The sequence below is a fragment of the Panicum virgatum genome, chromosome 1K (assembly GCF_016808335.1).
Source record: "Panicum virgatum strain AP13 chromosome 1K, P.virgatum_v5, whole genome shotgun sequence".
In the NCBI taxonomy this organism is placed as follows: domain Eukaryota; kingdom Viridiplantae; phylum Streptophyta; class Magnoliopsida; order Poales; family Poaceae; genus Panicum; species Panicum virgatum.
In genome coordinates, this window is record NC_053136.1 from 32617442 (window position 1) to 32629790 (window position 12349).

The 12349-nt window shown below is 46.9% G+C and overlaps 1 protein-coding gene across 1 annotated transcript; it reads right to left on the minus strand.

Moving 5' to 3' along the window:
• Positions 1-1290: 1290 nt before the first annotated feature.
• On the minus strand, positions 1291-5789 carry LOC120702924 (60S ribosomal protein L3). The gene is made up of 6 exons (XM_039986919.1): positions 5743-5789; positions 5495-5596; positions 3150-3260; positions 2501-2805; positions 1891-2300; positions 1291-1790 (listed from the first exon to the last, which is right to left on the minus strand). Exons 2-6 carry the CDS (start codon positions 5577-5579, stop codon positions 1532-1534), a joined length of 1170 nt encoding a protein of 389 aa, XP_039842853.1. The 5' UTR covers positions 5580-5596; positions 5743-5789; the 3' UTR covers positions 1291-1531.
• Positions 5790-12349: the final 6560 nt, after the last annotated feature.

Here is a 12349-nt window from a genome sequence, read left to right on the forward strand (position 1 = left end):
GCAAAAACCACATGAACATGTAATATTATTAGACAGCTTACCACGGCCTGGGGGCGGGCCATAATGCCATATTCTTCAGTATTCATCCTGCTCTTCATAGTACCCGCCCCTGCCGCCATTACCACGCCTGCCGGCTCCGTAGAAGCCACGCCCCCTTTCTCCTCAACCTCGCGACCTCCCTCTCCCACGCCCTGTTGTAGCCGCAAGCAGGTGGAGGGAGGCCATTGCTCATTCCTGCCCACACTCAGCATTCAAGAATTAACAAAAAAAAAAGGCATCTCCACCTAAATATCTTCATAGGCATTTCATCACTCTTCAGAAAATAAGGCAGCCTTGCTCCGTAAATTATGGATGGGAGACACCCAACTGAATCCTTAACTGCAGCTATGCTTGTAGAAAGCAGCTCTCATAATACAAGGTGTAGAAAGCAGCCACAAGTAGCAAGTAAAACAATGACTACTGCCTGTATTATAATTTAGCAAGTGTGGTGATTTAGAATGCTAAAATATGAGACACGGTTCTAGAAAACAATAACTAGCCAGAACTTTGCTGTGTATAGAATATAGAATACATAAGAAAAAAACATACCTCTTCCCTGCCTCTCCTCCCACCACCAGGACCTCTTCCACGACCACGGGGGTAGGATTCTGAAATACCACGAACAAGATGGTTACGCGGTGATTTTAAGTACAACATCATAGTAATAGTAAGGAAGGTCAACTGAGAGTGCACCTTCGTGATCAGTCGAAAGCAGGTTTCACCTCTTCAGCTAGGATTGGTGTGGCTGGTACCTTTACAACATCAAACATAATAAATACTGAGCAAGGAAGCTGACAGGTTACAAAACAATGAGCGAGCATAGGAAAAGTGACCAAGTATGCTGAATTCTTCTGGATATCCGGTGAGCATTTCTGGATATCCGGTGAGCATTTCTGGATTAGGGAAGGTCACGGTGATCATTGATACATGGCGAGTTGTCTCTAGTCTGAGTAAACAAGTGTATTAGTGTCTCAGTAAAAATCTGCTTTGATCTAGTTATACTCTTCAAGTATATTGACAATTCCAAAAAAAACTGCTCATACTATCATTATTATAATATAATGACAAGACGCTATCGTCTAGTGATGAGGTCTTCTTCCAAAGCATATTTGATTTGCCTGCAAAAGTATGCTGGAAAACTAACTTCAAACCGAGCTCAAAGACAATTCAGCGAGTGCAATTCTGAATCAACAAACCTAGAGCAATTTCAAAACGACCAATGGAACTATTGTCTCTACCAAGTTCTCGACGGACAAACCAAACCAATGGAACAATGATTGATCTCCAAAACATCCCGAATGGAAAATGCATTGCAGATAAGCGGTGTTCCAGCAGGCATGCAACTGCCAAAATCGCACGAACAAGGGACTGCAGCACAGGACACAAATCCACAGATAAACTTGGAACATGTTCTCAAACATCTTCTGCTACAAAACTTAGTACAATTGAGGATGTTCGCAGGGGCAGAACGAGCACCACCAGCTGCAGAAGCTTAGGCCTTGACCTTGCCGTAGAACTTCTGCTTCTCATCGGTGGTCTGGAAGCGACCGTGCCCAAACTTGGAAGATGTGTCGATGAACTTGAGCTTGATCTCCTCCAGGGCCAGCCGCGACGTCTGCTTCAACAGGGACTGGCGCAGGGTCACCACTCTCTTCTTGGGGCCGACGCAGCAACCCTTGATCATCAGGTAGTCGCCCTTCACGATACCGTAGTGGGGGAAGCCACCCATGGGAGTGATGTCTTTCTCCGTCCTGCAAAGACCATACATTCAGTACCAAGAACAAAAAAAGGCACATGCAGCTCCAATTTACAGAAATGTTGCTTCCAAGAAGCAAGAGAACAGTACAGTACCTGTCAAACTCTGTGGAGGCATCATGGCTCTCCTGTCCAGCCTTCCCAATCTTGTAAACCTTCTTGTTCATCTCAGTACGGTGGTGGTAACCATTCTGACCAGCACGGGCAACAGTGTAGGAAACCCTAGCCGGATGCCAGGCACCAATACAGGCAACCTTGCGGAGACCCCTGTGGGTCTTGCGGGGAAGGCGGGTGACACCCCAACGAGTGACCACACCCTCATAACCCTTACCCTTGGTCACACCAATGATGTCAATCATCTCATCCTTCTGGAACACAGCGTCAACCGGAACCTCCTTCTCGAAGAACTTGTAGCCATAGTCCACCTTGTCGGCAATGGTACCACCATTGACCTGGATCTCCATGAGGTGAGCCTTCTTCTGCTTCAAACCCTTCATCTTCCTAATCTGAAATACAGGAATGAACATGAGTACGCAAGTCTGTAAACAGTGGTAGTATTCAACGTCTGTCCAATGAAACATTAATTGAGAAGAGATTAGTATATACTAACTGTTGACATAGTAAATGATAGACTAAATTAATTAGAGGGCAACATTGTTTCTATAACCATGGATGAGCAGAAGCACAGAATGATTTAGTTTCTTACCTGGGTGTGGGCAATCACGCGGATAACAGAAGCATACTTCTTCATCTTCTCAAGCTGCAGCTGAATTTCCTTCTTGCCTGCATCACTGTCATACTTTAGAGCATACTTAGTGAAAGCCTTCTTCTTGCTCTTGCACCAGTTCTTGTAGAACCTCCTCCTCACTTCCTCACTCAAGTGCTGTGCCCAGACAGAGTTGAGGGTGCGGAGGCCACGAGGAGTCTTCACATATGCCACAAGACCAACAATGACAACAGGAGGAGTTTCAATGATGGTAACAGCTTCGCAGGTTTCCTTCTTGTGGAGTTCTGCAGCATCAGATAGGCAGAGCTGTTAAATTCACACAGTAACACATCTATAGGAAAGCACACTACTCTGGAAGTGCATGGTTAACGTTCTTAATTGGGAGCTTCTGTTGATACCTCAAAAGTAAAACAAGTTCGAGAGGGAGCTTTTTGTGCCATAAAAGAAAAGGTTGTGCAACTGTCTAATGCACTTGACCTAGAAATAAATAAAAAAATCTAACATTCATGGTATTTTGTTTAAGATGTGGCTAGTTGTGGTCATGAAGATACCGCAATTCCTTTTCAGATTAGCATAACATAAATGTTACCGATTCAATTTATTAGAAACACAAAGAAGAAGGACGTACTGGATCCAGGCTTCTCGACCTCACGGACAATGTGTGTCATGCCAGCCTTGTAGCCAAGGAAGGCAGTGAGGTGGCATGGCTTCTTGGGGTCATCCCTGGGGAAGGACTTCACTGCAACAGAAGGGACATACACATTAGATCATCAAGTTATGGAAAAGCCAAGTCAAAGATAAGCACCAGATCAATCAGAGTAAAATAATCACAGCAGGTTCATAATTCACGATTAAATAATTCGAGTGTTGCACATTTTCAGATAGGACATGACGAAAATGATGTGTTTCACTTCTGCGGGAAATAGCCATACACTTAAGCAAAAACTAATGCATGAAAACTAATAGTAATGGCTCAGAGGGCCTCAGACCCCCCCCCCCCCCCCGCGTCGTCCTCACAGGCGGCTCGGGGGCGACCTCGCCCCGCAGCCAGCAGCCCCCGCTCCAGGTCACCTCCGGCCGCTGCCTGCCTGCCGGGCGGCGGCCCGCAGCTCGGCCGAAGCCGGCCCTGTCTGCCCCCTTTCCTCCTTTCTCTCTCTCCCCCGACCTCCAAACCTAGGCTTTGGTTGACTCTTCGCCACCGGCCGCCGGGGCCGGATCCGGTCTCTTCCTCGCCGGATCCGTGCCCCCCAGGTCCGGATCTAGTCGCCCTGGGTGGGGGTAGCTCCTTTGCAGCTGGCCTTGCACCGGTGCCTCGGGTGGGCGTGGGCGCGTGGGCGCGCTGCCGCCGCCGCCGCTTGCCCCTGGGCGGGCCTCCGCACGCATCTGGTGGCTTCGGGGTCGTGGGCGCGTGGCCGCCGCCGCTTGCCTTGGGTGGACCTTCGGGCGCCGCCGCCTGCATCGTCGTGGGCCGTCGCTCGCGCCGAGCTCCGGGGGGCGTGGGCCAAGCCGCCGCCAGTGGGGCGTCTGCCCTTCTCCGAGCGGCGAGTGGTCCTGTTCTGGGTGGCTCCGGTGGGGCATGTGCCCTTTTCCCGGCCGGCCCTTCTCCGGGTGGCGCCGGTGGCCTTGGGCGTGGGTGCGTGCCTACGCCGACGTCGCCGCTTGCCCCGGGGCGGCTCGTCGCCTCGCTTGCGCCGCTGCCCGGAGGCCCGGGTGGGCGTGGCCGCGCCGCAGCCGCGGCCCCGGGGTGGGTAGTCGTCTCGCTTGCGCCGCTGCCCAGGGGCGCTCCCTCTGGGCCCCGTCTGCGGCGGGGCGCCAACCGGCGGGCTCATCTGCGCTGTGGCGGCCGTTAGCTTTGGGTTGGAAAGGGGTGGCAGCGAAAGCCTTGGACCCGCTTGCGGACCGATGACGACGACGCCCTCGGGCGCCGTTTACCTTCTTGAAGGCGTCATCCTTCCGCCTTTTTTCTCCCTCTCCAGCTAGCCTTCCAGGTGAAAACCTAGATCATGTTGGTCCGACGACGACGGCGCCTGTGGCATCGTTTCCTTCCTGGAGGCGTTTGTCTTGGAAGCTTTGCTGGTGGCGGTCATCTACTCTCCTTGGAGAGCTTCTGCGTCTGCCTGCGCTTGCTTCATTTCATCTGCATCGTCCGGGTCGCGCTTGGTCGTCGGATTCTCTTCGCTGGCGGATACTTTGCCGCCGTTCCAGTCTGGCGGATGCTTTGCCACCGTCGTCGCGTTGGTTGAAGGTTGCTTCAGGCGGATACTTTGCCGCCGTGGTTGGTTGATCAGGTGGATGCTTTGCCACCTTTGTTAGGCTGTAGACCTTTGCACCCTGGACGTTGTCGTTTCTGTTAGCAGGTTCAGTTGTAGAGTTCTGCCTAGAGGTGTGGGTCGTGCCCTTTGTCATCTCCGTGTAGCTTTGCTGTTGTTCGTGTTGTCGTTGTGTTTTCTCGTTTGTGTGTATGTTTTTTCAGTGTTTTTTTATTTTTAGTCCTTTGTGCTTTTGTGTTAGTCAAGCTCTGCTTGCCCGCATCAAGATTGTGTCTGTAACTGCTTTCTTTTTAATGAAAAACGTGCTGAGACACGGTCGCGAAAAAACTAATAGTAATATGATAAATAACAGTATCACTAGCTTCGCCCAGCAGGTAGTAGTAAAATCTAATCATGAGCTTTCTTAATAGCAGGAACGTATAGGAGACTAACTCGTCATTTAAGTAAACAGAATGCAAGAGCATCATTATATTAGAACGGCCACAACAGCAATTACACGTTCAAGTAGGCAACCATTTCAACGACATAGACTCGACCGACCCACAAACCTATCAATCGAATCGCCTTGAGTAAATCAGGCGTTGATCCTTCGAGCTAACCACTGTTCTAGTAAGAACTACAATCATGGAAAGGCTCACGTAAACGAATCTAGGAACCGTGAAGAAACAAGAATCGGCGAGGGGAGTGAGAGATGCGTGCGTACCCTTGCCCCGGTGGCGGGAGGCGCGCTTCCTGGGGAGGAAGCCGAGGGAACCGTGCCTCGGGTGCTCGAACTTGCGGTGCGACATCCTCGCCTCCTCCTTACCTGCAGCACATAACAAATCAGATCCGCCGCGAACACAGCAAGGGCGGGCTCGATCCCGCGGCGGGGAAACGGACACCGCCGACAAGCCAAGCAAATCCAGGAGAGGGGAGAGGAGGGAGGGAAGCGGCGGCGCGTGGCTGGCTCACCTGAGGGGGGGTGGCGGCGCGGGATGGACAGGTGGGGGAGGAGTGGCACGTAAACCCTAGGGCCAGTTATTATATATTGGCGCCGGTCGGAAATGCCCCTGGAGATGCTAACGTGGTCTGGGCTGTTTCTCTGGCATTCTGGGCTGAACCTGTTATGGGCTCTTTAGCCCAGTACTCTGTTTTTCTTCACATATCATTTTTCATTAAGGCCCTGTTTAGTTCCCAAAATCTTTTTCATAGTACCCGTCACATCGAATGTTCGGATACATGAATGAAGCATTAAATGTAGTTAAAAAATAACTGACTACACAGTCTAACTAATTAGGACGAGATGAATTTTTTAAGCCTAATTAGTCCATGATTGGAAATTATTTGTCAAGTAACAACGAAATATGCTAAAGTACCAAAACAACAACTTTTCACCAACTAAACATGGCCAAATTAATAACTATGAGTATATCTTGGTCGTCATGGATTACGTCTTCAAATAAATAGAAATCATGCCATGCAGGACAGTAGATGTCAAGCACACTTGCAAGATGTTCCATGAGATTATCTTTCCAAAGTTTGGAACATCAAGGATGGTAATAAGCGATGGAGAGTCACATTCCATCGATGCAGCTTCCCAAGTTTCCTCAAGGAACTTGGGACCATGCATAACATCGCGAGTTCCTACTATCCTCAGACTAGCGGATAAACAGAAACATTCAATAAGCAAATCAGAAATATTCTGCATACGACCGTTGATAAGATGGGAAGGACATGAAGGTTGAAACTACAAGACGCTTTATGGGCATACCATAGAACGCATAAGACACCCATTAGTATGTCATCTACCCATAGAGCTGGAGCACAGAGCACACTAGGCTATCCGGAGATGGAATATGGATCTCAAGCAAGATGGAGAGCACAGGAAGATGCAAATCTCGGAGCTGGGGGAATGGAGATATAAAGCCTATTATAACACCTTTATCTACAAGGAAAGAACTAAGACATATATGGCATGATAAAAGGCTAAAGCTGAAGATTTTCAACCCAGGGGACAAGGAATTACTTTTTAGTTCCAGGGTAAAGCTATTCGGTAATGGGAGGTCACGCAGTAAGTGGCTGGGACTGTACCTCGTCATTGACACCTCAACTCACGGAGCTATCACGAGTGATATAAGATGACGAAGGTAACATCTATAAGGTAAACGGCCAGCTCTTGAAACTTTTCCTTTACCATAATAAGGTTCTTGATGAAGAAATAGACGTCATGGACATAGTTGATCACGGATATATGCTTAATTAAGGGCCCTAGAGATCAAACTGACAACTGGACCCACATAAAAGACTAAGGGCCGTCTGGGCTCAGCCTAGGTCGGCCGAGCATGGGCTGGCTCCTCTACCACCCATCTTCAACAAGCCGATCCTCTAGCCCATCCTTGGCCCAGTTTTGACAGCCTTAACGGGTTTCACGAGGAGAAAAGAGTGAATCTCGTGTCCTTTCCCTCAAAACCTAAAACCCTTTCTCTCCCACCCTTCTTTTCTATCTACTCCACACCTCAGCAACCCTAGCAGCATCCCACCATCTCTACGACCATGGCCAGTGATGGGAACTCAAAGTCCTCAAGCACCAAGCTCATTCCCATCCTACCAAAGCGCCAGCTGTCGGCCAACACCATAATCCAGGCCAATAGCACCATGGAAGTTGCCCAGGCAATCTCCGTCATGCTACTGGCCAAGCAAGTGGCCCAGCAACTGTTTAGAGAGGGCGCTGCAACGGGATCCTCTGTGGCACCACGGGATGAGCCCAAGAGCCCTTGCCCATAGGATTACCATCCAGCATTTGGGCAGGGAGTAACCCCTATCAGATCCTGGATGCAAATGGGAAGGGCGCGGCGGTTGACTCATCTCCACGTGAAGCCATGCGCCACAAATCGTATCACAGCCGACGCGAATAAGTCAATAAGGTTGGGAGATGGCATGGCCACTGATGGCTCAACAATTGCCAACCAGACCGCCATGGTACAACAGCTATTCTTCGAGAACAAGCGGCTATGAGATCAGCTAGCAGAGAGGAGGTTGGAGTTTGAGGACCTCCATGACGACCTCCGCACGTTTCTACGTGATCTAAGCGCTAAGAGCATCTCCAAAAGCTCTTGTATCTTGGGTGAGTTTTTTTTTAAAAAAAGGAAGATAAAAAATTCTCATCCAACAGAAACTCTATCTACCTCATCTTCTATCCTCGTTTTGTATCCAATGGGTGCCGTTGGGCACCTTTTTATCTAGCACTGAGTGCTAGGTATTCCTTTTTTAATTTTGGAGAAGCTGTTGGATTTCATCCCTTTTTTGTTAGCTATTTCATTTTACATAATAGTTATATCAAAATTTTAACTATTCATAATTACAAGAGCTTTTGGAGATGCTATAAGCTTAAGCGCTTGTATGGGGCCACAGGTCAGGAGGGGCTCTATTATGCGTCGTCCCCATGAGCCCTCGTTCATTAGTTTAGTCGGGCTGTAGGATTAGTTTTGGTTAGTTTCGGTTCGTTTGTAAGCACCCTAATTTATTTCATTTCATAATTAAGAACACTTTGCCTCCCTCGATGTTAATACCGATAGAGTCCCCTTCGGTTTTACAAATCTACTCATACGGAGTTCAACAATATTGTATTTTCTATTTTATGATTTTTTACTATTAATAATGATTTTTTTGTCTAAACATAAAAGAAAATAAGAAAAAACACTGAAAGAAGGTCAAATGTCCGGTATTGTGAGTCCGAGAAATTCATCCAGACGGTCTGATTGTTTTGGCAGGAAACACGGACTCGAGATAACATTCAGGAAGGCAAAAAGATCTCCTTTTCTTTTTCAGCAAGTCGGCCATTTTAACTTTTCTTTTTCGGAGGGAGAGTCGGCTGTTTTATCTCGCCAGGACTATACATCGCGCAGGCTGCAAATTTAGGATCCATCGTCTGAAGGATTCACAGGCGTTGGCGGTCAGATGGATCGGCACGCAGCAGCGGCCCACGCGGAGGCACGCAGCACCAGCGCAGCTGGGACAGGCGCGCATGTGCACGCGTGTGGCACAACGCACAGGAGGTGCCGCGCTGCCCCACTCTCTCCTGAACATCCCCGTAAGTTAATTTTTTCATTCCTTATTATTTTTCTTTCATACTTTTGTTTAACTAACTTGTTAACTATGAATTGATGTAAGTTGTAGAGCCTGGATGTGTCCTATAGAATTCTTTTATAATTTAATTTTTATATATTAACTTGTTTAATGTGATATTTTCTTAATATAGATACATTTTTCTTCATGTCTGCGTATAACTAATTAGTTCGTAATGCTAAATTATTTTTTCTTTTTATAAATTAAATTGTTTGTTGATATTTATTCATTTCTTCGAAATATTTATTTTCCAGTAGTTATCATGTACAATCAAATGTTCGCACTGTTTATTATTTTTGTTTGTTGTACATTATTATTTGTTCGTAAGAATATTTATTTGTTTGTGGTGTTAAAATATTTGTTCGCATTATTTTAAAAAATTGATTATTTAGTGTTAATAAAATATTTTTAAAAATATTAAGCAAATATAGACAAGAGTGGTCTTGTTTTGAAGATCTTATCATAAGAAAGATAATAGTGCAATTTAAATTTAATTTGGATGCTTGATTTTATATTATAATTTTTTTAGTTTTGAATTTGCATGTACATGATGATAACAGCATTTTGTCTATATCTGTATGCATGACAGATTCTCTTCCTAGTTATACCGTACGCACTAACGCACAAAAAAAAAACCGCGCAGTGGGCCAGACCAACTTCATTAATGGGCCAAAGCAGCTCAAGCTCCCCAACGCGCGCGGCGCTTTGCTTGAGGCGATGGTTTTCTCAATCGTCGCAGGCGATGGTTATCTTTGCGTGGGAGTGCGACAAGGGTAGCCCAAACGACGCTTCTTTCTTTCATCCCTGGGGCACCGTTGAAACTGGGCTGGCTGCCAGGCCCGGGTACATACAGTCACCTAAACGGGCCTGAGATGTATCCCCCGGCGAGCCAGTCAACTGCCACCAATTGAGCGGTTTTTTCTTTTTTATATTTAAAAAAATTAAAATTTCAAAAATATATGTCTATTTTGAAAAATTTCAAAAATATACCCCGGTCGCCCTATGGGGGGCGACAGGGCTCAAATGTAATTTTTTCTTCTTCAAATTTGCAACGAAGTCCTGGAGAAAAAAAAGGGGCCTGTCGCCCCCCAACGGGCGACAGGGTCACTTCCCCCTATTTTAAACCCTGACCACCATTCGCCGCCATTTCCTTTGTCATTTGAGCCTAAAAATTCAGGATAAAAGAGAGGGGTGAGGAGAAGAAAAGCGGCGAAGCTCTGCCGAATTGCGTACTCCTGATCTACAGGTAACTTCCGTATGAATCCATTGATATTGTCATGGACATGGCCCTCGGAGCTTTTAATGTCACTAGAATATTAAAAAGCACACATGTAATTAATATAACGATAAGAAATAAGAACTAAGAAATGCATTACGTAATGTGAACCACCAAATTTTACATCATAATACAACGATAATGAAACACACATCACACATGCAGTGGCATGTCAGAACCCGTTGCAAACTACGGTAAACAGATTCCGGACTAACCTAACATGCCTTAGATAATTTAAAAAAAACAGAACAAACACAATGATGCAGCATGTCACTAGCACTAGGGTAGTCCTAGTAGCCGTACCCCCACGTAGCAAACTGCGTTGAGCCTTCTCCGCAGTATCCACCCATTGCAGGTGGTGCAGGCGGTGGTGCCGGAGGCGCATGGCCCTTCTGCTTGTGACAAGGGCAGTTGCAGTAAGGAATAGTGCATGGTTCATCCTGTGAACCGGCTGCATTGCTGGTATCATCAACTTCGTCGTCTTTGTTACCCTCGCTCACTTCCTCATAATGGTTCACCTTGCATTCCAGATCAAAGATCTTTATCTGGAGGTACTCGATGAACTCCTGAACAGAATCAATTGGTGCAGGATCTACCCACCTAGTAAAACCACAGTTTTCTGGAGCATCGGAAGACTGCAAAACAAATTTCATGTAAGGTGTCTCATTGAAGATAAAGAAATGAAACAACCGAGTATTACCCATGCGTGTGGACATTTAAAGAAACGCCGACCGCCATCCATCCCGTCGGTGCACATCTGCACTAAGCAGTCCTCACCATGTCTGCATTTTGGCCACGGTTCTCTACGGTTATCGTATTGTCGAAGAGGAGTTTCATTGGTAAATTCACTCTTGTGCTGTGGCGGAAACTACACTGGTTCCGGAAAGGAATCAGGTCCAAGAGGCCCCTCCCATATTATGGGGTCTCCCTTTCTTCCCCTTTTCCTTTCCCAAAACCATAGTAATTCTTCCCGCTAGACCCACCTCCAGACATTGGGTATACAATGAGGTTTGATGTTTGAGTTGTGCTGGGAGTTCACAAACTTGGTAGTATTTATAGGCGCACAAAGGTCTGATACCCAGAGTGTGGAGTGTAAATGCACATAAAAAACCTACATGACAACACAGTGAAGAGGCTAGCTGACCTAACACTGAAAAGGCTAGATTCGATTCTCGAAATGACTACTCTATGCATCTCTGTGCATGCAGACTCACAACACTGCATTACTGCCACTCGGTCGATCGCGCCTAGATGCCGCCTTCCCCACTACACGCCACAGACCTTCGCTGTAGAATGACAGGTCCGTCGTCCTCGCCAGAGAGGCTGCTTTGAAGGTGAGCTGGTGTGGTTGCCGTGTTGTCACATCTTTTTGAAATGTTGGAAGAGCACTGCTATTGGGTTGTCGTCTTTTGTCACGTATGTCTTGGCAAATAATGCGACATTTGGGAAACCCGTGATCGCTGTGCTAAGCAGTGGCAACCTGTGATCTCGTACTCGCAGCTAGATACACTATGGTTCCTATTTTGAGCTATTCGAGCTTTTTAGCAGCAGACCCTGATGTATTTCTTAGTTCTTAATTCTTATCATTATATTAATAAAATGTGTGCTTTTTAGTATTCTAGTGGCATGAAAAGCTCCGAAAATATTAAGGAAAAGTTCAAAGATTTCATAGACTCCCGGCTACAACTGCAAATTAATGGTAAATGCTACAACACACAGAGTTAAGCTCTCAACTTAAAACATAAACAACTAATTGCAGTGACATGTCCACGCGACAAGATAATTTCTTGTTGCATCTAAACTTACCATGTCTTATGGAATGTAAAATGCCGGGATTACATGGTACTACTCTACTGAGTGCACCTAGGATATTTGCCCTTCCTAATTGCTTCGGGCCCGGCTTCCTTCGCACGGCGTGCCCTCTCTTGCTTTCTCTCCCTGTCAGCTTCACGTTCGGCCGCCGCCTTACGATCCACCTCCTCCATCCTCTTGCGGATCTCTTCTTGCTCTTTGTTGCGCTTCTCCTCTTGCTGTTCCTCGTGCTTCATTCGGCGCCAACGTTCTGCAGCCCATCTTGCTTTTTGTTCCACAATGTCCTTTGCCTGCTGCGACTGCACGGTGTCGAACCACTGCATAAAATCACAAAGAGGTGGAGGAGACTTTGTCCAACACAAGTTA

Coding starts and splice junctions, on each gene's coding strand:
- LOC120702924 (XM_039986919.1), bottom strand. CDS start 5,579: ATGTCGCACCGCAAGTTCGAGCACCCGAGGCACGGTTCCCTCGGCTTC. Junction 2,806..3,149: donor GGTCGAGAAGCCTGGATCCA/GTACGTCCTTCT, acceptor CTGATGCTGCAG/AACTCCACAAGAAGGAAACC. Junction 1,791..1,890: donor GCCTCCACAGAGTTTGACAG/GTACTGTACTGT, acceptor TGGTCTTTGCAG/GACGGAGAAAGACATCACTC.